Genomic DNA, 25,611 nt, shown 5'->3' on the forward strand with positions numbered 1-25,611 from the left:
TATTAATTTACCCAATTAATATGGACAAAATGAAAGCAAAGAGGAACTAGAGTCTGTTGATAAGGGTGAAAGAGGAGAGTGAAAAAGCTAGCTTAAAACTCAGCATTCACAAAACTAAGATCGTGGCATCTGTTGCCATCACTTCATGGCAAATAGAAAAAGTGGAAACAGTGACAGATTTTATTTTCTTGGGCTCCAAAATCACTGTGGATGGGGACTACAGCCATGAAATTAAAAGACACTTGCTCCTTGGAAGAAAGCTATGACAAACCTAAACAGTATATTAAAAAGCAGAGATACCACTTTGCCAACAAAGATCCATATAGTCAAAGCTATGGTTTTTCCACAGTCATGAATGGATGTGAGAGTTGGACTGTAAAGAAAGCTGAACACCGAAGAATTGATGCTTTTGAACTGTGGTGTTGGAGAAGACTCTTGAGAGTCCCTTGGACTGCAAGGAGATCCAACCAGTCTATCCTAAAGGAAATCTGTCCTGAGTGTTCATTGGAAGGCTTGATGCTGAAGCTGAAACTCCAATACTTTGGCCACCTGATGCGAAGAACTGACTCACTGGAAAAGACCCTGATGCTTGCTTCCTGTGTCCCTAACAAGGTGTGGAATTAGTTAATACTCTGGTTCAAGTTTTGCAGGTCATCCAGGAATATCAGGAATCCCACGATTCCTTTGCTAAATTCTCAATGCTTCCATCTACCCCAGACAGCCTCCTTTTATTCTGATGTTGCTGCTTTACGGGTGGGTGGATGAGAGGATGGTCTGTACACAAGGCAGTCTAGATTGCCCGATCCGTTTCTCTTGACCGCGTGGACATGGAAGGCCTAGAGCCTGGAATCTACCCTGATGCTGCAGCTGTTCTTTTTTCCTTCCTTTAACGCTTGAGGGAACTTGAGTCCCAGAGAAGTGAATTGGTTTGTTCAAAGTCACACAGGTGGGAAGATGGTTGAGACTAGCGTGGAGCCCATGTCTGACTCCAGCTCTAGTATTTACCTCCTGCTTGACCCCCAGACGTCCTGGCAGCATCCCGCTAGAGGCTTCATAGCACCTATCACAGAATCTTCACATGCCAGAAATGCCTCCCAGTGTCTTATAAAATCAAATGCCTGCAACTCTGCAGGGAGGCAGTCCGTAAGACGTGTAATGAGTGAATATGTGTGTGTGTGCATCTATGCAGATGCACATTTGTGCCTCTTTTTCCCTCTTTGAATGGCATAAATATATGAAATATTTTACTTTCCTCTTTTACCCAGGACTGAGGAGACATGGGCAGGTTTCTGGAGAGCAAATTCTCTGTCCAAATAACAGCTGCCACTCAGATCCAGCCAATCAGTATTGTGTAAAAATGTGGACTCAGATTTACCAATTCTGTGATTTTTCAAAATAGTCCAGAAATCCACTTTTTAAAAATGCAGAATCTTCACATATGATCTTGGCACATATTCTCGTGTTATTTTGTAAATACAGTTTAGACTAAAAAATACATGTCTCTGGATTGAAACCTCTGAGTTTGTTTATGAAGCTCTCTCCCTTACCTTCCGTGAGGGCAAATAATTCATTTAGAAAATACAAGCACCTAGATACTTAGTAAAAACAGATGGTATTCCCTAAGTAGGTACAGAATATAAAGAAATCACACAAAGTACCTCTCCCCACCTTTTTTTTAGGTTAATACTGAATCTCAGTGGAAAGACTAGAACTAATTAGAGCTGTTTCAGTGAGACTTTAATTTCAAGAAGATTATTTTTGACTTTTGCCTTTGAGTTCTATGAAGAATTAAAAATTGTACAATGTTATGGGTGGCAAAAATTCTTACAACCTTTTTTCATAATTTGAGAAATTGTTATTGATTATTTTGGAAGATGGAGGGGTGCCATCTAATGGTGGTTCAAGAAACCTTTAGATACAGGAGCCTTGTATTTCAAAGGAGCGAAAAGACAAGTGTGTCTTATCTCTTGACAGAAGACCTTTCAGGTTTGGTGGCTGCAGGAACATACCTTGACTTAATTCACTGCTTTTGAATTTGCCTCAGAGGCTTTAGTGTAGTGAATCTTTCCTTTTGTGTTTTGCCAAAGTGGAGTTGAAAGAGCACAGATGAAATCCATAATCTTGTAGCACTCCACATAGCTCTATATACTGTTCATCCTTTTTCCTCGGTGGGCATTTGTAAGCCAGATATGAGCAGCTTGATCAGTTTTTACGATACACTTATTTGGTGACTTACAAAAATGAGAGTACATGAGCTCATGGAAAATGAAGAAACATTACATAGAAGATAGATTCCAGAATAAATAACAAAGCAACTTGGAGGTAACAAAGGCTATAAAGAGAATATTGTTGTTGTTGGTATTTAGACACTTAATCATGTCCAACTCTTCTGTGACTTCATGGACTGTAGCCTGCCAGGCTCCTCTCACCATGAAATTCTCCAGGTGAGGATACTGGAGTAGGTTGTCATTTCCTCTTCCAGGGGATCTTCCTGACACAGGATCGAACTCATGTCTCCTGCATTGCCGGCGGATTCTTTTACCGCTGAGCCACTGGGGAAGTCCCCATAAAGAGAACAGAAAATTTAAAAAATAAGTATTTTCTGAGAAGTAAAAGATGGTTTAATGGATTAAGGGGAAAAGAACAGGCTACAACTATTTCCTAGAAATTGAAAACACAATGGGATAAACAAAAAAAATTAGAAGAACTGAAATTTTATTGTGAATTAAATTCTCTGAAATAGGGGAAAAATCAAAGGTTAGAAATTAGAGATAAAAATTAGAAAATTAGAGGGCTAGTCTGAGAAAACCAGTGTTAAAGAGTTTCAGGATGCAAGAACAGTGAAAATGGAAGGTGAAGAAATCATTGTGAAATAATATAAGAAAAATTTCTGATACTCTAAAGATGAATATATGAGTGAAAAGGACTGACTGAATGTTTAGCCAAATAGACAAAAATAATCACATTCCAAGAAAAATCTTGTGCAATTTTATGCTTTGGACAGAGAGAACATTCTGGGGCGTCAGGGGGATGGGGTGTGGGGTTAACACAAATAAGCGAACATATATAATACTTTGGAATCAAAATGATTTTGAATTTCTTAACAGCAACATTGGAAGTCTGAAAACAGTGGAACAAAGCTTTCAAAATAAAGAAAACTATTTTTACCAAAAATTCTATACCCAATGAAAATATTAGTTAAATGGAAAATTAATATTAGAGTAATTTCTGATATGCAAGACCTAAAACATTTATATTCACATACACTTTTTTGGGAAGTTACTGGAGGATGTTCTCCATCAAAAAAAGGGATAAACCAAGTAAACCATAAAAGGAAAATGTGGGAATCAGTAAACAGGAGATCAAATGGGGAACAATCAAAAACAATCCCAGGATGAAGTAAAAGGGGATCTCATGATGACTCTTGTGTTCCAGGTATAGAGGTCATGCTTAAGGTAGATCTTCAGGAATGTAGGTTTGATAATGTGAGATCTAGTAAATTTCAAGTTTCCATAGTTGTGTCTACCCTTCCCTAGAGGCTGAATTGGTAGATACAGTAAAAGGCAGTGGGAACCATCATTTTACAGGTGAGATCTATAAAGCTGACAGTGTGTTGTTGAGACAGTAAATATTTTCCCACGATGGATGTCTACCTCAAAGCCTAGTCTTTACCTATTTATGTCTTGAAAAAAATGTGTTGATTCCTGTAGTCTCTATGTAGAAGAAAACAGAAAATTTTCTCCTGTAGACATACATATTAATATATGTACAGATTCTCTCATGAGAGACAGATAAGGTCGATAACCATAATGGACTATGTGTAGAAGAAGCATATGGCTGGTGGGGGTTGGTGTGAGGTAAACGTTTTATTGTTTACTTTTTTGTTCCTTTTTAATATGGTATCACATATATGTCATTTACAGGTGAATAAAATCATTTTCCTTAAAGTTGTAAGTTATATGTATATATAAAGATAAGAAACATTTATAGTCTGAAAAACTATGAGACTATTCCTTTTATCATTTAAAAGTATTTAGCCTTTCCTCAATTTATAACATTAGATTGTTTGATTTTGAACGATGCACATTTAAATTCTGTTTTAGTATGGAAGAAGGAAACAGCCAATTTTTTGTAGTAGTTGCCAAATACCAATAACACAGATTAAGAATTCTTAGAGGCTGAATAATTGATGATGTGAATGATGAAACCTCTGTTGTTCCACAGGAGTAATTCTATAGTTTGAGAATGCCCTTTAGTAAATGTAATAGAATTCAAGTAATTCTAAACTTGAAAACCTTGCTCCATTAGGATCATATTTTCAGTATGAATTACCTGGGGGTCCCACTGTGGGAAGGATGCTTGCTATGGCGTGGACAAGACAACAGCTGAAGCTGAAAAATCAATGTAACCCTTCAGTTCTGCACTAGTAATCTTTTTCCCTCATCCTGTCACTCACAGAGATTGTCCAGTTTTTATTGTGAAACTTAAAGAGACCAAGTTAACATTCAGATTGATGAAAGGTTATGTATGAGAGTTGATTGCTTCAAAATCGGCAAATCAGTTGAATTCTCCTGTTTTTCTTTACATTGTTATCTGTTGGGTCCTGATTTTTGTTTATGTATTTTTTTTCTGATTTGTTTCCACAGACTTATTGAAACTTAAAGTAGACCATTCCCATTTATTTAGAATATAGTATACTTGGTACCTTTTCTATGGTACCCATTAATAAGAGGCAAGATGAGAGGAAGGTAATATCCTAGATAACAGAATTCAGAATTCCATGATTATTAGAGCATATCGTGTTGGCAGGTATTGTTTTATAAATGAAACTTAGTTTGTTTATGTGCTAAGTAATGTGAGTGAAAAGGCTTCCCGGACAGCTCAGTGATAAAGAATCTGCCTGCCAGTGCAGGAAAAGCAGAGAGTGCCGGTTCAATCCCAGGTTCAGGAGGATCCCCTGGAGGAGGAAATGGCAACCTACTTGGTAATCTTGCCTGGAATACCCTGTAGACAGAGGATCCTCATGGGCTACAGTCCATGGGGTTGCAGAGAGTCGGGCATAACTTAAGTGACTGAGCACAGCACAATGCAAATGAAGAATGAAATTAGCAAATACCAGATTTTCAGAAGGGAAGAAAGAGCTAGACATCCAGGATAAAAGGAAGAGAAAGGAATTAATGCCTGACTAATGAAGGAAAGTTATGACCAACCTAGACAGCATATTAAAAAGCAGAGAGATTACTTTGTCAACAAAGGTCCGTCTAGTAGTCATGTATGGATGGGAGAGTTGGACTGTGAAGAAGGCTGAGTGCCGAAGAATTGATGCTTTTGAACTGTGGTGTTGGAGAAGACTCTTGAGAGTCCCTTGGACTGCAAGGAGATCCAACCAGTCCATCCTAAAGGACATCAGTCCTGGGTGTTCATTGGAAGGACTGATGTTGAAGCTGAAAATCCAATACTTTGGCCATCTGATGTGAAGAGCTGACTCATTTGAAAAGACCCTGATGCTGGGAAAGATTGAGGGCAGGAGGAGAAGGGGACAACAGAGGATGAGATGGTTGGATGGCATCACCGACTTGATGGACATGGGTTTGGGTGGACTCCAGGAGTTGGTAATGGACAGGGAGGCCTGGCATACTGTGGTTCATGGGGTCGCAAATAGTCCGACATGACTGAGTGACTGAACTGAATTTGAGGAATCATGATCTTGGGATTCCTTAGGACAGTTAGAAGTGCATTATCTTTTTCAGTACATTGAATCAGTTTGGTGTATGCCTATCTTGCTTTGTTCTATTGTGAAGACATTTTTCGTTTGTCTGTTGTAAATTTCCTCACTCGTAATTGTCCATTTCAGAGTGGAGGGGGAAATATTATAGATGGTGGTAATAATTGCATGGGGGCCTGCCTGATGGTTCAGCCTGGGAGAATTTGCCTGCCAGTACAGAAGACACGAGTTCAATCCCTGGGTCAGGAAAATCCCCTGGAGAAGGAAATGGAAACCCACTCCAGTATTCTTGCTTAGGGAATCCCCTGGACAGAGGAGCCTGGTGGGCTTCAGTCCATGGGGTCACCAAGACTTGGACACGACTTACCAACTAAACAACAGCAACAATTACATGAAAACAGGAAAGACTGCTGGTGTGGTGTCCTTTCACAGATGTTTATGAATTCTATGGCTGTTGAGTATGAGAGTGGACGAGGAGGGATCTTCCACTTGGTATATCCAAACATGAGTTTATGGTGTCTTAGGTTTGAATTTAATGGATGAATGTTTATGCTAAAAGTGACTGAGTATCTAAACCAAACTGGCTGTAGTAGAAAATGTATTTTATTGCCTTAGCCACTGAAACGGAGAAGGCAATGGCACCCCACTCCAGCACTCTTGCCTGGAAAATCCCATGGATGGAGGAGCCTAGTAGGCTGCAGTCCATGGGGTTGCTAAGAGTTGGACATGACTGAGCAGCTTCACTTTCACTTTTCACTTTCATGCATTGGAGGAGGAAATGGCAACCCACTCCAGTGTTCTTGCCTGGAGAATCCCAGGGACGGAGGAGCCTGACGGGCTGCCGTCTATGGGGTCGCACAGAGTCGGACACGACTGAAACGACTTAGCAGCAGCAGCAGCCACTGAAAAGGCAAGGGTAAAACTGGCTTCAGGAGCTTGAACTTGAGTATCAAGACTTGGCACTTCTCCACCTCTTAGATCTGTGTTTGGCTGTGTTGCTTTACTTTCAGACTTCAGAGAAAGCTGGTCCCAATCAACATGATCCTGAATCCAACAGTAGAGGGAATCTGCATCTTTATGCTTAAGCAAAAGTCTCAGAATTGTGTCTTAAAAAAATTGTTTTTTTAAATTTTATATTGGAACTATAGTTGATTTACAATGCTGTGTTTGTTTCAGAAATACAGCATAGTGATTCAGCTATACATGTATCTATTGTTTTTCAAGTTCTTTTCTCATTTAAGTTATTACAGAATATAAAGCAGAGTTCACTATGCTATGAAATAGGTCCATATTGGTTATCTATTGTATATGTAGTAGTGTGTATATGTTAATCCCCCATCTTTTCTCTTGGATAATCGTAAGGTTGTTTTCTAAGTCTGTGAGTCTGTTTCTGATTTGTTACTAAGTGCATTGTATCATTGTTTAAAACTTCCACATATAAGCAATATCATATTTGTCTTTGTCTGACTTACTCCATGTAGTGTGATAATCTCCAGGTCCGTCCATGTTGCTGCAAATGGCATTATTTCATCAGAATTGTCTTGTTGACTTTCACTGGCCTGGTCTAAGTCTGTGCCCACCCCTGTGAGTAGAATCAGGAGCAGGGCCCCTCTCTTCAGTGTCTTTGTGTCCTCAGTGATTAGCACAGGTGTTACACAATGCATAGTAGGTGCTCAGTGTGCAGATGTTAGGTGCAACTGTAACCTGTTCTTCTGAAAGCAACCAGTTTGCATTGTTAGAGCCGTTCTAATATATTCCTGATTTTAATTTTGAAGGATTTTTGGTAGAATTAGGTGACTTGTTGGATAGGCTGAATGAAAAGTGAAAATCGCTCAGTCATGTCTGACTCTTTGCAACCTCATGGACTATACAGTCCAGGGAATTCTCCAGGCCAGAATACTGGCGTGGGTAGCCTTTCCCTTCACCAGGGGATCTTCCCAACCCAGGGATCGAACCCAGGTCTCCCGAATTGCAGGTGGACTCTTTACCAACTGAGCTATCAGGGAAGCCACATGGATAAGCTGAATATAATTACTAAAATCCAAGAACATGAGATTTTATATCTGCATATTATCTGGACTCTGTCCAAACTTCATAGTATAATTTGGGATAGACATAAAAAAGTAACCTAAATATGAGTATTGTTTAAACACAATAAGAGATTAAGAGATAAGAGATCCCCTACTGACAGGAAAAAAAAACTTTTTTTTTGAATCATGCTACCGAGGAGTGGGAGTCATGAGGGTAATGTAGATGATAGTTGGAAATGAGAGGATTTGAATTTTGGAATATCATGATATTACAATTTAGAGGAATGAGTCAGTAAAACTAAAATTACTCTTTCATGATTGTGACAGAATATGAAATAAGCACATAGTGATCTTTAAATGTATGTTTGAAATTCATTTTATAGAGACATTTAAAATAGGTGGTCTGGTGGGTTGTGTAAAATATTCTTTAAATCTAATAAGAGAAAAAGTGACCTGAAATAGATGTAAGACTTTTGTGTTGTGTCAGTTGCTAATGCCTAATCTTCTGAGTTTAATAAAGGGAATTCCAAAGACAGGACTTTTAGTATGATAGAGGAAAATGTACCTAGTTACCCTAAAAAGAAGCTATTCAGCACTTGTGTAATTATGCCTGTCTTCTGATGGGAACTTCACTTTCAAAGCTTTTTCTGCATCATCTTAACTTCCATTGAATGCCAGCTTTGCTTCAAAAACTTTTCTTACAAGTTGAAAAGATGAAAGCAGAAGCGATTCAGTTATCAGTGATGTCACAGAATTTGAGGCATTTCCAATCATGCTTTGTTTGTTCATTTTGCATAATCTCAAAACTCACTGATGTGCGCCAATCCAAAATGAATTTAGTGACTTAACCACAGCATCTAATTGCGTGGGAGATTGAAAGAATGCATCATTTGAGCTCATTGGCCCTGGCATTAAAAGATGTTGTTAAATATTTCAAATAGTCAAGAGAATCATAGTTTCAGTTAAGCAAATGTACTGTTTATCAGAATAATAAGGTGCAAACTTTTAGGAGACTCATAATTATACAGTTTTATGAAAATCAGTCCTGAATATTCATTGGAAGGACTGATGCTGAAGCTGAAGCTCCAACATTTTGGCCACCTGATTCGAAGAGCCGACTCATCAGAAAAGACCCTGATGCTGGGGAAGATTGAAGGCAGGAGGAGAAGGGGATGACAGAGGATGAGATGGTTGGATGGCATCACCGACTCGATGGACATGAGTTTGAGCAAACTCCGGGAGTTGGTGATGGACAGGGAAGCCTGGCGTGCTACAGTCCATGGGGTTGCAGTTGGACATGACTGAGTGACTGAATTGAACTGATGGTGGTTTTGATTATTGTGTGTAAGTTTAAAATAGTAGCATGCTTGGAAATGTGTAGCATAAATGACCTCCATATTATTGAAGACAGAGATGTGTGGTTTGTAGGAATGACAGGTAGTAGACAGTCTCATGTGGTTATGGGTAGGGGGTCTGGAGGTGAACTGGGTTCAAATCTTGCCAGCCACTTACTTAGCCAAGGGATACTGCGTGTGTTAACTAATATCTGTGCCTTAGTTCCCTGAGCTATGAAATGGGGTTAATAATACTGACGCCTTCACAGAGATGTTGTAAAGATTTAAATGTGTTACTGTGTGTAAAGTACCTAGAACAACACTAAGCATTTGCTGTTGTGATTACTTTCTATAGGTCTTAAACTTTTTCTTCAGGATATATGGAATCTTACCACAGGCTTCCCTCATGGTCTAGTGGTTAAGACTTTGTCTTCCAGTGAAGGGAGTGCAGGTTCAATCCCTGGTTGTGGAGCTCAGATCCCACGTGCCTCGCAGCCAAAAAAAAAAAAACAAAAAACCAAAGCATAAAACAGAAGTCATGTTGTAACAAATTCAATAAAGACTTTAAAAATGGTCCACATAAAAAAAATCTTAAAAACTGTTTAATAATGTTAAAAAAATATGGAAAGTCTGCAGTAAGTTCAAGTGGATTGCATTGAAAAATTTAGTAATTAACTTAAAGCTACAAATGTGGTTTATTTTGTCTCCTCTAAGACACATCCCTCACACTTCCCAGGTAGGCATTGATTGTTGAACGTGACAGATCACAAGTTATTCATCCTTTTCACGCTATGACTCAGTCTCACTCTTTCTCACTTAGAACTGCAGGTGTCGTCTTATTTCAGCTTAAGGTTCTGTCACATCTCAGGTTCAAGCAATTGCGTTTTCTTTCAAAATCACAACAGACCAAAGTTGTCTTTTTCTTCCACATCCAGGGCCTGGGTTGCTACCTCCATACCCCCTTCACTCAGCATCCTCTTTCTTGTCCCTAGTTTCTTTCTTTCCCCCTGTTTGTCATAAGTGAGATGTAAAATTATTCTGGCTTTAGAATTCCACAGATCTTCATTTGTCTCTGGTTTAGCCCAGCACGCCCAGTTTCCCGCCTCACCTAGGCTTTCCCAGTGCACACTCCTGGCTTAGAAGTCAGGGAAGAGATTGCAGTTGATGAGAAAGAACTATCTACTATCTTATTTCTTCTCCCAAGTCCCTTAGCCCCATGGCAGGCTTTCTAGGAGAGAAGGCACAGGTGTTAAAAATGTCCGGAATATCTGTGCCCGTTGGTCTGTTGGAGGAAGGGGGATCCCTTCCAGGGCCCGAAACTGGGCTCTTGTCTAACACTTGGAAATTAATTGTCCGAGGAGACACATGTGCTGACAAAGCAAGAGATTTTATTGGGAAAGGGCACCCGGGTGGAGAGCAGCAGGGTAAGGGAACCCAGGAGAACTGCTCTGCCGTGTGGCTCGCAGTCTCGGGTTTTATGGTGATGGGATTGGTTTCTGGGTTGTCTTTGGCCCATCATTCTAATTCAGAGTCTTTCCTGGTGGCACACGCATCGCCCAGCCAAGATGGATGCTAGCGAGAGGGATTCTGGAAAGTGGATGGACACACGGTATCTCCTTTTGACCTTTCCCAAATTCTTCCGGTTGGTGGTAGCTTATTAGTTGCGTATTCCTTACCAGGATCTTTTGTCATAAAATAACTCACGCGAATGGTTATTAAAGGGCCTGGCCAGGGTGGGCGGTTTCAATCAGTGTGCTTCCCCTAAGGTCTATATCTCTTTCCTGGACTCTTATCTGAACTCTGCGTCCCTGTCTACAGATTTTGCAGCCTCACACATGTGAGACAATCCCAGACTGCCTTGTTTGCATATATTCCACTGAGTAGTTTGCCTTTTAACCCTAAAGTACATTAAGAACATGTGTATCTGGTGGTTCCTAAATATGAAGCCTTGTGTAGCCATGTGGCAAAGGCAGCTACATGAAAATTTTATTACTTCTTGACCAAGGTAAAGATTAATAGGAAGCATTTTGGTTCATAGAGTACGTAATGCAACTTTTTTAAAAGCCATGAACTTGTTATGTTCGGGTGGCTGCTCACATAATCCTTTGGAATCTTAATGATCCGTGAGATAAATTGCTTACATTTTTAGAGATACATCTGCATCACAAAACATCAGCTCTTTCAAGAGGCCCCTGTGCTGTTGTGCTTTTGAAAACACTTGAATCACACAGAGCTGAAAGTAGGAACAATATTGGCATCTCATAAACACACACATTGTACAAAGAAGAAAACAATAAAGGTTATGGGAAAGAAAGTAAATGCTTTGCCAAACTTGCTTAGTTTTAAAGAAGCATGGGCATTTTCTAAGAAGTGATACTAGTATTTTAGCTAGTACAATGGGAGAAATTTAAGTCCCATTAGAAACTTAGGTGTTCTTTCAAAGGATTAGCATTTCCTTGCAATAACTGAAAAATTTTAAAAAGCATTCTCAAGACAAAACTATGGGAAAAGTAGATATGACCAAGAAATAAACTTTGGCTCTCACTCACTGCCTTGTGTGACCGTTCCAAGAGTTTTGCTCATATTGATACTTGTATAATTGTCAAATAGAGAATGTCACATTAAGATTATCAGTCCTTTTGATAATTTTAGTTTTTGCTTGTCTTTTACAGTTTGATTTGGGGGAAGATGGGCTTTAATTCAGTTCACATGTTGCTGCTTAGGTTTTTCTTAGAATAAATTGGAGGGACATTTAATAAACTAAATTTGATAAATAAGTGTAAGGCAAGTTATTACTATTATGTTAATATGCAAGTTAAAGGAAAAAAAAGTACTTATGAATAGTAGACAGTACCACAGAAGAGTATTGTCATTTTTGACTTATTTCTGTGGCCACACATTTGAATTGGATAGCTTAATATTTGATACATCTTTATGTCTTATTGCTTAGTAGCTCTTCACTCTGTGTTTATATCTGTAGACAATGCACCCTAATGAAAATATATTGGATATATTTTGTAAACAAAATCTTTTTCTTTTTTTTCTCTATAGGGATGCCCTCTGCATCTTTATTAGTAAATCTTCTTTCAGCTTTATTCATCCCTTTTGTGTTTGGAGAAACAGAAATCAGATTTGCCGGACAAACAGAATTTGTAGTTAATGAAACAAGTACAACAGTTATTCGTCTTGTTGTTGAAAGGATAGGAGACCCAGCAAATGTTACTGCGATTGTATCGGTAAGAGATGACAGTAGTTCTATTTTTACAGAAATAGGTAGGAAATGTCGTAGTGATCAGAATGTCTTTAACTGTTTGAGATTCTGAGTAGTTCCATTATGATAAATAATTTGCAGATAAACTGTTCATTCTTTTTATATGTCTTGGAGGTTTATAGAGTGATCTAAGGTAGCATGTGTATTTGACAGTAATAGTATTTTAAAAATATAGACTGATTATTTAAAAATGTTAATATGCTTATTATATTTAATATATGCCAATATTAGCATATATTAATATATTTATATACTAATATATTTATTATTATAAATTAAATATATTAAAATTACATATATTAAGATATTTAATATATGCTAACATAATATGCTAATATATTTAAAACAAATATAAACCAAAAATATCAGTATTTCTAAATAAATTTTTTTTGGGATAACTTGGATTCTAGTTATTCTCTGCTTGGATTTATTGCTTAGAATCGGGTGACTTAGAGAAAAATATATGAAATTTTAAATGTAGAGGAATGGCAATTAAAAAAAACCTTTATGTTAGAGAGCTCCTCTTTTGGGAGAAATTAAGTACAGTAAGTAGAAGTGAGAAATAGAAATTTGATAGAATATTGCTCTATCTTGCACACACTTTAGTTAGTAGATGGGTTGTATGTACACGTATCTGCGTTTGTATTTAACCAGAAAATCATGTCATATGAACACTAAGGACATTGATATATTTGAGGCCCAAACTACTTGGAATTTTTTTTTTTTAAGTTTTTTTAAGCGATAGGTTAAATCGTCAAATTGGGAAACACTGTAAAAAGAGACAAGAAAAACTAAGAACCCCAATAATATAATTTTGTGCATTGCTTTTGGTTTTTAATTTATGACATGTTTGTATTTATTTGAATTTATTTTTAGTTTGATTATATATTTATATATTTTTAGTTTATTATATTTTATAGCCTTTTACATATAATTTTGATCATATCCTGATAACTTTTTCAGATCGCTCTGTCATATTCACAACTTTTCTTGATGGTGGCATCATTTCCCAGTCATTTCTCAACAGTTTTTCATTGAGGTTGCTTCCAGTTTTTGCTGTTGTAAATATTGCTGTGATGAACGTGTACACATACATACCAATTTCTGCATATTTTGGATTGTTAAATGATTTGGGGGTTATAGGACCATGATTTTCTCTTTGTATCCATGTCTTTTGATATTTAACACTTTTGAAAGACTGTGCCAACTTTTTTATTAAGGTATGAATACAAGTTTTTTAACACCCTTAACAACTTACTTGGATTTCTCAAGTGTTTAAAACTAACTTTATTTTTGTAAATGAGAACTAGACATTGACTATAATATCCCCATACATCCTTCATTTTTTATTTATATTCAATCATGATTTTTTTCTAGTAGCTAAGTTACTCATTTTTGTATTCTTTGGCAGAAAAACATCTCATTTGGATTTTCACAAGAAGTTGCTGCTTTATAATTTCATAATTATTGCTCCTTTGAGAATCTTAGCAATGCTGACATTACAGAATGAGGTCTTAAAAAGTTCTGAGGAAAAGTTTATAATGACTAATAAATTTGGTATACTGAAAATCGAGTCTTTATTGGTGCTGTGGGAGAATATAAATAAAGCTTCAAGTTGAAAGTTTTGGAAGGAGTAGTTTCATTAAACCCAATTTTTTTCCTGATGTCTTTTGGCAGGCTACTTACACATCTTCTTCGGGAGAGTTTTAGCTACAGTTGATCTTCTTGTTAGGTTTGCTGTAATCCACATCAAATCAATCAAGAGTGGAGAAAAAAAAATTCACATCATTGTTTTCCTATGTGATTATTACTTTTCTATGAAATTATCCCTTTACCTTCAAGAGAATAAACAAATGTTTTTATGTAGAATCATTTCTTTTTATAATGCTTTTGAAAGGTGATTTTTATCAGTTGTTAGATATTTGTTTAGTTTTTGTACATCCTATTTATAAACTTCAGTGTCATTGGGTGGTTCATGTTTTGTTTTTTTTTTTTTTCTGTTGGTTGCTGTATTTAGCATCAATTCTGCTTGTCCTAACTCTATGTTATGTAAGAACTGTCTATTTTTTGCATTTGATAGCTGTATGGAGATGACACTGGGGACTTTTTTGACACATACGCTGCAACTTTTATACCCTTTGGAGAAACCAGTAGGACAGTGTACATAGCAGTGTGTGATGACGATTTTCCCGAGCCGGATGAAACTTTCATTTTTCACTTAACTTTACAGGTAAGTCCTTTTTTCCCCCCTGTTAAAGCTTAAACTTATAAAAATCTTACAACACTTAAGAATCAGTTTCTGTAGAGATAAGCCAATTTAAGTGCTTGGTGGTGGTTTTCATAGAAGCCAGAACTGACAGTCTCGTTGGCAATTCCATGGTCTGGTTATTCCTCAGACAATCTTGTGTAGAAGATTCTGCAGCTAGTTTTTGGATTAACGCAGCTTTATTTGGGAATTGCCGTGACAGATGCTCAGGGAAAGCTCGTCGTCCCTTTGGCCCGTTTCTCTCTGGTCCCTCCCCTGCTACCAGCTGCACAAAGAATGACCGTGACTTCTGAGCTCCAAGGAGAGGGCTACAAAAGCAGGCCTGGAAGTGGGGGCCCTGTGCTTAGAAGAACTTTGGAGTGACCCTGGGAAAAACGCTTGACCAGCCTCAGGTTTAATCGTCCTTTATGACCTGATCTGTTAGGTTGAGGCAATGATGGCTAACACTGCTCTAGTTAATTTTTCTCCAGTGGATTACAAGTTTTTTTTTTTTAGAAGAATTGTGTTGGTATGATTAAGATTTTTATGAAATTGGTACTGGAAGCAATCACGTTTTGCTTTTGTAAAAAACTTTTCTCATAATCCTTTATGGTGCTATTAAATATCAATAAAAATGTTGTAGCACACTCTTCCCATACTTATTAGAAAAACTGTTGTACTGTTTTAACTTTATTTTGACTCTACAACTGATAGAAAAACTAATTCTTTAAGTTCTAGCACCTTCTATAGTATAAGAAAAGAGTCATGTTTGAACCCAATTTCATAGTCACTTAATTCTCTGTTATATTGTGTCACAGAAAAACCTGAAAGAACTTTTTGGCCAACTCAATATTAGTCATGAAATTTAAGTAATTAGAATATATTACTAGCCAGTAATGATTTAGAATTACAAAAATTTATATTTTAACATGATTAATGGTTTTAAAAACTCTTTTGAAGAGTTCTTTTTTGGGACTTCACCATGTTGACTTAGTTTGAATATATTATCTTAGTCACATACTTGTATTTTAATTCATTTTCTGAATGATTACTTAAAGACTGAAATGCTATTAAAATAATTGTTTTACTCTTGTTTAATGGGTTAATTTATTTTTTGGCTTTTGTTTTAGAAACCTTCAGCAAACGTGAAGCTTGGATGGCCCAGGACTGTTACTGTGACAATATTATCAAATGACAATGCATTTGGGATTATTTCCTTTAATATGGTATGGTTATAATTTTATTTATCTTGTGATTGCTGGATAATAGTTTATTAAATTTTTGGATAGCTTTTTATGTTACCTAGTATCATCCTGTGTAAACATCCTGTATGTGTACATAAGATTTGCTCAATTCATCCATATTCCACATTCTGTAGACTGTCCTTCTGTTTTATCTAAGATTACTTAGAAGTGAGGAGGCCTGTACAATCATGGTCATCTCTCGCCCTAATCTCTTTCTGCTGATCATTCCGCCTGCTTCATTTGTTCTCTAACTTGGATGTTGTCTTAGTTCAATCTGCTATAAAGAGTATTAGTACATAGACTGGGTGGTTTAATAACAACAGAAATTTATTTCTTACAGTTACAGAGGCTGACAAGTCCAAAATCTGGGCATCAGCAGATTTGGGGTTTGGTGTGGGCCCTTCTGGTTCATAGGCAGTTCTCTTTTTGCTGTGTTTCCATGTGGTAGAAGGGGCAAGAGAACTCTTGGGTGTCTCTTTTATAAAAATACTAGTCTCATTCATAACAGTTCTGCCTTCATGACCTACTCCCCTCCCAAAGGCCCCAGCTTCCAATAACATCACATTGGAGGTTAGGATATGAACATGAATTTTGAGGAGGCACGGACAGTCAGTCTATAACAGATGTTGTAACTCAGTTCCTTTTGCTTGATATCCCCAACTGCCACTTAAAAAAAGCATTGTCTGTTAGCCTCCTCTGAAAGTTTGGAGTGATTCGAGACAAGAGAAATACATTGAAAGATCACTGAAAAAAAAAAACAAACCCTATAGTAAGCTTAAATTGAATAGCAGACATTATAGCTCTTAAAAATTCTATAATTATTCTCTACTTGGAGATTTTCCTATTAATTAGTATTTCTTGAAGGTTAAAGCTCCATGTCATCCCTCTTAGTTTTGCTCAAAAGTTCATTTTTTTCCCTCCCTTATCACTAAATTCATGTGCCCCTGGTTAGTCCTATGTTCAGAGGGTTTTGTCTTTAGAATCCCTCCCTGATAAAAATCGTATTCAGCTCCGAAATAAAAACAGAATTTGTGTTAAGTGGAATGATATATTGCAACTACATTTTAGTCTACAATAAGGTTCCTGGTTTTTAGAGTCTTTTGAATATGCTACTGATTATCATTACTAAAAGATGATGTGACCCTCCCATCTTGTTATCTATATTCCAATTTGGGTAACTCCTTCAATTGATGTATGTCATTTTCCTAGCACCTTAAATTGTCTTTGAAACAAGGTGAGCTATAGATAACATGATCTTTAGAGTTGCAGTATCCTTATTAAAAAGGATATGTGGATCATGCCAATGTAGTAGACATTTTGTAACCTCCCTTATTATAGCATTTACAAAAGTTAATTAATCAAATCACTTCTTTTTGAATGATAGGGAATTATTAGTTAATTATGAACCAGGCTCCCTTAATTGCTTGATTTTTCTCCCCACTGCCTTTACAAAACTCACTCCCAACTCTTTATCCCCAACCTCATACTGGTTAGTTTAACATCAGAATGAATCCCGGTCTCTAGCATTGTCCCAAGTTCCCAACTGTTGTGGTCTCATGGCTGCCCAGCAGTTTCTGCCTGGGTACCTGCCCTCTGTGATTAAAATTGAACTAAGTAACTGATGAGCTTGCAGTCAGTACTTTGGTTTCCTAAAGTACCTAGTCTGACTTTGGTTTCCAGACTGGATGATGATTGTATCGATGATGAAGGTGACGGAGATGGTGATAATAATTATAGCCAACCTTTGCTGGCCTTCACTGCGTGTCCTGGACTAGGATAAGCACTTAGGCATGAATTATCTCATTGCAACCTCATCAGAACCCTTTGAGACAGGCATTCCTACCCCTGGTGATGGATGGGGATACTGAGACCTAGGGGTCACCTGCTGCCTTGGCTGGCCTATACCTGGCCACTCACCTCTTCTACCCTGAGTTTCAACCGGCCATGCCAACACTTTCCAACACTTGAAGTCCTGGCTCTTGCTTCTCCTCAGTAATCATGTCTTGAAAAAATTCATTCAGTTCAGTTCAGTCACTCAGTTGTGTCCAACTCTTTGCGACCCCATGAACCGTAGCACGCCAGGCCTCCCTGTCCACCACCAACTCCCAGAGTCCACCTAAACCCATGTCCATTGAGTTGGTGATGCCATCCAACCATCTCATTCTCTGTCGTCTCCTTCTCCTCCTGACCTCAATCTTTCCTAACATCAGGGTCCTTTCAAATGAGTCAGTTCTTCCCAGCAGCATTAGTCCTTCCAATGCACACCCAGGACTGATCTCCTTTAGGATGGACTGGTTGGATCTCATTAGCAGCTACCTGTTTTCAGTGGCAAGCTGACTGATGAGGAAGAAACCATGGTTGAGAGCAAGGCTGAGCCACAGTCCCAGTGAACTGCCCGGGTCTGGAGGCACAACTCATTCCTGTGACCTCCTGGGCCCCTGGGAGCCTTTGAATTCATCACCTTTCAATTAGGTAACCTTTAAGATTCCTCAGTAGAACAGCTCGTTGTTGGCAGAAGCAGGGCAAGAACCTCCATCTTTTGCCTGACTAGTTTTATGTTCTCCTCATACAATTATTTGAACCTTCTAAGCCTTATTAGCTATAGTTGGTGAAGGTGAGGAGACCCCACATTCTTGAGAGCACAAAGTAGATGGATTTGTCTGTGGAAAATTAGGATTTCTAAGGTAGTAACAGTTTGTACGAGCTCCTGCCTCTGGTTGATCAGCACCTGATGGTCTTTGCTCTCCCAATAGCCTTTCTCAATCACAGTGAGTGAACCCAGAGGCAGAAATGAATCTGTGCCTCTTACTCTCATCAGAGAAAAAGGAACCTATGGGATGGTGACTGTGACTTTTGAGGTAAGTTTACTGTGAAATCATTTTAAATGGTAATGCTTAGAACTCATACTAGATCCCTGCAATTTAAAAAATCAAGGTCCTTGGTATAATAAATATGCTGTTTAATGAAAATGAAATAGAATGCTTTCATCACCTGGTAAACTTCATGTTTAATATAAAACTGTTTTCCTTGCTGCTTGGAATATACTATGCTTCCATGAAACACAACAGATTATTTTAGATACAGGATAATAATAAACCACAAATTAATAACAATAATTCTACAAAATTCATAGAACATTTATGACAGATCTCTTTAAGGATATAAAATTTTAAAATGCTCGTGGGTTCCTTAGGCTTACATAAAATTATCTAATATGTAGTCTTCCCTATATACATTCTCCATTTAAAAAAATACACTTAATGGATGATGGTAACAGCAGTCGCATTCCAAAAACTGGATAAAAATTGGCTGCAGAAATGATAAGTCATCATCAGGTTATAGTGTTTTCAACTCTCTGTGAATGTCTGAAGTTATTTTGTCGAATCGTGAGCCTTTTGTTCTGTTGAAATGATTACAGCTAACGTTCGTGGAGCACTTAACATCGCTCAGCCCTGGTGTAAGTGCTTTACACTGATTATTGCTGCACGTGAACTGTAGCTCTTCCCAGGACTCAGTGTCCCTCATGCCATTTAAAATGTTTTTTTCCATAGTCCTCACCATCATCCGCCACGCATTTATTTATCTTCCATTTGTTCCCTTTCATTAAATGTCAGGTCCTGGTGGGTAGAAAGCTTGCTTTGTTCTCTGCTATATCCTTAGTACCTAAAAGAGGTCAGACGCAGAGTACTTAATAAAACTTTTTGAAAGGAATATGATTTTATTAAATATTTACATCTAGCCTGGTAAGTGGACCTTATTTCCTCATTTTAAAGATGGGGAAACAGCCACACAGGGTTGTTAAAAATACCTCATCCAAGGTTACAGCACCAGGGTAGAACTGGTATTTGATTCCATTACTTCAGAGAATATAATAATTTTGAATGCATTCTGCTCAAGAAAAAAGTTTTTATAATTTTTTTCCTCAGGCTTAATATTATCGTTGAGAAAAGAGAAAACTCTTAGAAACCATGTCGTTTAATCTGCGTGTGTGCTAAGTTGCTTCAGTCATGTTCAACTCTCTGTGACCCTATGGACTGTAGCCCACCAGACTTCTGTGTCCATAGAATGAATTCTCCAGGCAAGAACAGTGAGATTGAACCTGGGTCTCCCACATTGTAGGCAGATTCTTTCTTCGCTGAGCCCCCAGGGAAGCCCTTGTAGTTTAATTATAGTCAAGATCTGTAATTATATTATGGGCCTTGACTCCATTAATTAAAAGGGCAGACTTAATACAGGTTAGTGTCATTCTTCTTGCAAAACATTTTAAAGTAAGTTTGCCAGTTTATATCACAGTAATGCTTTCTTACTCTAATGAAATGTTTTGTGTTTATTGATGGCACCATGTTTTTTTGCAGGTAGAGGGTGGCCCAAATCCACCTGAAGAAGATTTAAGTCCAGTTAAAGGAAATATCACTTTTCCTGCAGGCAAAGCAACAGTAGTTTATAACTTGACAGTACTTGATGATGAGGTAGGATGTGTTAAATGCTTAAAAGGAACAAGGGCTCTCTGTATTATAGTCATGTTAGAGAGTATTATGTCAAGTATTAAGTTGTGTTCAGTATTTGAAATTATTCAAGAGCACAGTCATATATAAGGTCATGTACTGCAGCCAGATATGCCATAGCTGTTAATGCCTATTTTGGAATAGATCTTGTTAATATCTACCTTATTTAATTCACATTAAGTTGTATATCTGAAAGGCGATGAACTTGAATGTAACTGACAGCCACACTCAATACAAGCATTTCAGCATTTTGTAAACCTTGGTGATTGATTTTGCTAGTCATTGCACTTTTGAGAAGGTATAGTGTTACTTACCCAGCATAAATGTATTACTATAAAAGGAAAGAAAATTCTGTTGCAATTGATATTTATTTGTTTGGATGTTTTAAATGTTCACATTCCTAGGAAGGCTTTTGTTATTTTCAATTTCACAGTGAAGCTACCAAGGATTGAAATATATGACATAGCTAGAAAAGAGTGAATTTGTACAGTATATACAGGGATGTTTCTTATGAGCTAACCAAAAGAAAACATGCCTTTTAATACAATAACCTTAGCAGTAATACCAGAAGAAAAGGGATAGCTGGGAATTTATCCCTCTACCCTCCCACAAAAAAATCATGAAACGAAATCACAACAAATCCCAAAAAAGATGAATTAGAAGACATTATTGGAAAAGAGTATTTCTCTTGAAAAAGTGAGATATTGAATAGCGCTGATAGCTCTAGCTCACTGGTTATGAAAGCTAGCAAAACCCGTTTGTTTTTAGAACCTGGAACATTGAGCAGGTTATAGTTTGGGGGCAGTGATTAATACACATTTTAATTGTAAGTTTGAAAGACTATGGTTAATAATATAGTATTCTATACTTCAGAGTTACTGAGAGTAGGGCTTAGGCATTCTCTCCACACATACATACATAGAATTAACTGTGTGAGGTGATGGATTTGTTAGTATCTTGATCTTTGTGATCACAATGTATATGTATATCAAATCATCATATTGTACCCATAAATATATTAGTTATATATTTTTATTCTTCAATAAAGTTTGAAGGAAAAAGATCTTCAGTCAAACCACTGCATTTTCTTTTTTGAGATAAATAGCTTTACTTTTTCTATTTCTATTGATGGAGGCAAAAGTATATATTATTTCACTTTCATTCATTTATAGTGAAGTAAAAATTCAAATAGCACAGTAGAGATTATCCCTGGGATTTCTGTGTAGTTAAAAAAAAAGTTTAATTTTAACAGTGTCATCATTTTGCCTAAAGTGACTCTTATAGCTTGTTTTCCAGAGATACATGATATGTATTTTGAAAATCATATAATTGATATCATGGTTAAATCTTGAGATAGGAGCTGCTTAGAAGCAAGAATAATTGATATGATAGAAAAACTAACAATTCGTGTGTGATGTTTATTGTAGTCTACCAAATTCATAAATAGTATGAGACCTCGAATGTTGCTTCTGATCCTGCACACCTGATGAAACTAATAAGAACTTGTTTTTCTGTCAGATCTTTAGTTCTCTAGAGATTGATCAAGGTTGAAAGTCATTATGCTGATACTTCATTTCTTATTCGTATCATTGCTTTATCTAAAATATGTTATTTACCTTTGGAAAATAGTTTAGTAAATAGACAGTGAACAACCCTCCTTATCTGCTCCTTTCAGTTAAAGATTTTTTTAAAATTGCTGTGTAATTGCATTGAAATATAAGTACTTTTTACACTTGTGTTTTGCAGGTGTGTTAGCTATTGATGTTTTGCCATTGCTTGTATTTCTCTGACAGGTACCAGAAAATGATGAAATATTTTTGATTCAACTGAAAAGTGTGGAAGGAGGAGCTGAGATCAATACCTCCAGGAGCTCAGTGGAGATCATCGTTAAGAAAAATGATAGTCCTGTGAGATTCATTCAGAATGTTTATTTGGTACCTGAGGAAGACCACATACTCACAATTCCAGTGGTTCGTGGAAAAGATGACAGTGGAAATCTGATTGGATCTGATGACTGTGAAGTTTCTATCAGTTATGTTATCATAACTGGGAATTCAACAGCACATGCCCAGCAAAATTTAGACTTCATTGATCTCCAGCCAAACACAACTATTGTTTTTCCACCTTTTATTTATGAATCACACCTGAAATTTCAAATAGTGGATGATGCCATACCAGAGATTGCCGAATCGTTTCAAGTTGTGTTACTAAAAGATACTTTACGGGGAGATGCTGTGCTGTTCGGCCCTTCTGTTGTGCAGGTCACCATTAAGCCAAACGACAAACCTTACGGTGTCCTCTCGTTCAACAGTGTCTTGTTTGAAAGGCCAGTTATAATTGACGAAGATACAACAACAAGGTAGGATTTATCTTAAACCTTCTATTGCTGCAGTTATTTAGTATATTACTCCAGGATTTGATATTAGTGGTGTTGGACACAGTGCTGAACTGTTAAGGATATGTGTAATTTCCTTGACCGTGGTTTCACTGTTTTCTTTCTTATTTGGGGAGTGATACTTAAAACACATATTTAAATATGCAAGCTAATTCATGTTACGGTAGTTTCCTAGGGCCTATCTTCATACCTACTCCTTCATATTAAAAGCAGTCATTCTTTATGGTTTGGATTCTGCTTACCAGTGGCTAGTGGCCAACTTGATGTTGAAAATACCCATTTCAGGGGAAAAAGAGTGTATTATGTGACCATATCATATTTCTTCCAGATTTGAAGAAATTACAGTGGTTAGAAATGGTGGCACTCATGGAAATGTTTCCGTGAACTGGGTGCTGACACGCAATAGCAGTGATCCCTCACCAGTAACGACAGATATCAGGCCAAGATCTGGAGTTCTGCATTTTGCACAAGGGCAGATGTTGGCATCAATTCCTCTCACTGTCGTTAATGATGATCTTCCAGAAGAGGCAGAAGCTTACCTACTTCAGATTCTACCTCATACGATACGAGGAGGTGCAGAAGTGAGCGAACCAGCGGAGGTAGATCTCTTGCTACGCTTTGCTTGTAGAAATACTTCTGTGCTCTCGAACAGACAAAGAATTTGATCATACACATCTTATACATGTTTAGTTTGATACGAAAGGAAGAGCATGGGTTTTGGAAGTGGTGGTTAATTCCCTTGCGAAAGGTTTGTCCCATCTGTAAATAAAAAGTTTGTTCTTAAAAAAAATTCCACAAAGTTTTCAAATGTATTTTTAATTCATCTTCTTTTTGTAGTTGTTCAGTTGCTAAGTTGTGTCCGACTCTTTTGCGACCCCATAGACCGTAGCCTGCCAGTCTCCTCCGTCTGTGGGATTTCCCAGGCAAGAATACTGGAGTGGCTTGCAATTTCCTGCTCTCAACTCAGTTGGGATCTTTCCAGCTCAGGGATCGAACGTGCATCTCCTGCATCGGCAGGCAGATTCTTTACGACTGAGCCACCTGGGAAGCCCAATTCCTCTTTTACTCTGTTACTTATATGAGTAATCATTTTTAGATATGATACAGAATTACACATTAAAATTCAAAATAGCCTAGAAAATAAACAGTTTGGTGATCTCAGATGTGAGAATTTTGCTCTTTAATGTTTTATTCCTTTATCTGCAGCTTTTGTTCTACATTCAGGATAGTGATGATGTTTATGGCCTAATAACATTTTTTCCTGTGGAAAACCAGAAGATTGAAAGTAGCCCAGGTGAACGATGTTTATCCTTGAGTCTTACAAGACTGGGAGGAACTAAAGGAGATGTGAAGATATTTTATTCTGCACTTTATATTCCTGCTGGAGCTGTGGACCCTTTGCGAGCGAAAGATGGCATCTTAAATATATCCAAGAGAAGCAGTCTCATTTTTCCAGAACAGAAAACCCAAGTCACTATAAAATTGCCAATAAGAAATGATGCATTCCTTCAAAATGGGGCCCACTTTTTAGTACAGGTACTTTAATGATTAAAATAATCTCAACTTTGGTTCAGCAACAAGTATCCTTACCTGAGTGAGAGAGTTAATTAGTCATTATTTTATCCTTATTTATATTTTGGATTCTGTTGCTTACTGCAAGTTATGTAGGGAATCTAAAGAGAAACTGTCTGCCCCTCAGGTGTATAAGGATGAATAAAACAAGGGTTATACTAAGATCAGTGCTTTAATTATGAGATAATAAAAGCAGATCAGACATACTAAGGTCAGTGTTTTAATTATCCAATAATAAAAGCAGATCAGACATGAAATGTAGGTCAGTATAATTCATAATTTAATGGAGTTATTCATGAACTGTGAGTAGGGGAGGGCCGGGAGAGAGCCAGTGAGAGGTCTGTCATTCTTTTGAGTTGATTTGGGAAAATGTGACATAGAAATTTGGATTGTAGAATAAATACTTTTTTCATGATGGATATAGCAGGGAAGGCGTTCAGAAATGAAAAAAGCAATATGACAGAAAATTGTGTAGATACTTTTAAACAGTATACCAAAAAAATCTGTTAACATAGGTAGAGTCTTTGGACTTTTATTACTTAATAAGAAATAAAGCTCTCATAACATTTTTATATCTTATTTCTTTTATTTCTTAACTTTTATTAACCAAAGCATTATTTAAACATTTTTTTAATTTAAGTTTTTTAGCCATATGGCTTGGCATGCGGAATCTTAGTTCCCTGACCATGGATCAGACCCATGCTGCCTGCAGTGGAAGTGTGGTCTTAACTGCTGGACCGCTGGGGAAGTCCAAACCAAAGCACTGTTTTTATTGCCAAGTTTGATATATCTGTACTCACAATACTATAGTTGTATTTTCCATATGGTTGCTATTGATTGATTTTGAAAATTAGAAAGTAATAAAGGGTGCTTATCAAATTTTGATTATGTAACTAAATTTCTAAATTTCAAGCAGAATCAGATAGTATGAATAGAGCAATAAGGAAGGAATGTATAATCTGTTATCATACATTTTGCTAACTGAAGTATATATGAAATGAAATCTCATATTTTGTCAGTTTCTTTGAACCATGGGATATTTAAGTTTGTTTCATATTTTTCCCTAGCTTTGTTTTATAGTTTATTATTGCTTTCTCTGGAGTTTCTGACTGCCCCCTTTTATATGCCATTCTTACCAAATTAGTTCTTCCATCCAGCTGTCTTTTTTGTGCAGTCGATAAACTGTATCCAGTTCTTTGTGACCCCATGGACTGCAGCAGGCCAGGCTTCCCTGTCCTTCACTATCTCCTGGAGTTTGCTCAAATTCACGTCCATTGAGTTGATGATGCC

At 37.2% G+C, this 25,611-nt stretch overlaps 1 protein-coding gene across 1 annotated transcript in view; it reads left to right on the forward strand.

The window, feature by feature from the left end:
* Positions 1 to 25,611, forward strand: part of ADGRV1 (adhesion G protein-coupled receptor V1) — a 543,203-nt gene that overhangs the window by 17,390 nt on the left and 500,202 nt on the right. The window contains exons 2-9 of the mRNA XM_070794032.1: positions 12,141 to 12,325; positions 14,441 to 14,590; positions 15,736 to 15,831; positions 18,603 to 18,707; positions 20,205 to 20,318; positions 22,148 to 22,713; positions 23,078 to 23,348; positions 23,956 to 24,285. Of these exons, the coding sequence (XP_070650133.1) occupies positions 12,141 to 12,325; positions 14,441 to 14,590; positions 15,736 to 15,831; positions 18,603 to 18,707; positions 20,205 to 20,318; positions 22,148 to 22,713; positions 23,078 to 23,348; positions 23,956 to 24,285 (1,817 nt within the window). The remainder of the gene's footprint in view (positions 1 to 12,140; positions 12,326 to 14,440; positions 14,591 to 15,735; positions 15,832 to 18,602; positions 18,708 to 20,204; positions 20,319 to 22,147; positions 22,714 to 23,077; positions 23,349 to 23,955; positions 24,286 to 25,611) is intronic.

This window comes from Bos indicus, chromosome 7 (genome assembly GCF_029378745.1).
Source record: "Bos indicus isolate NIAB-ARS_2022 breed Sahiwal x Tharparkar chromosome 7, NIAB-ARS_B.indTharparkar_mat_pri_1.0, whole genome shotgun sequence".
Classification (NCBI taxonomy): domain Eukaryota; kingdom Metazoa; phylum Chordata; class Mammalia; order Artiodactyla; family Bovidae; genus Bos; species Bos indicus.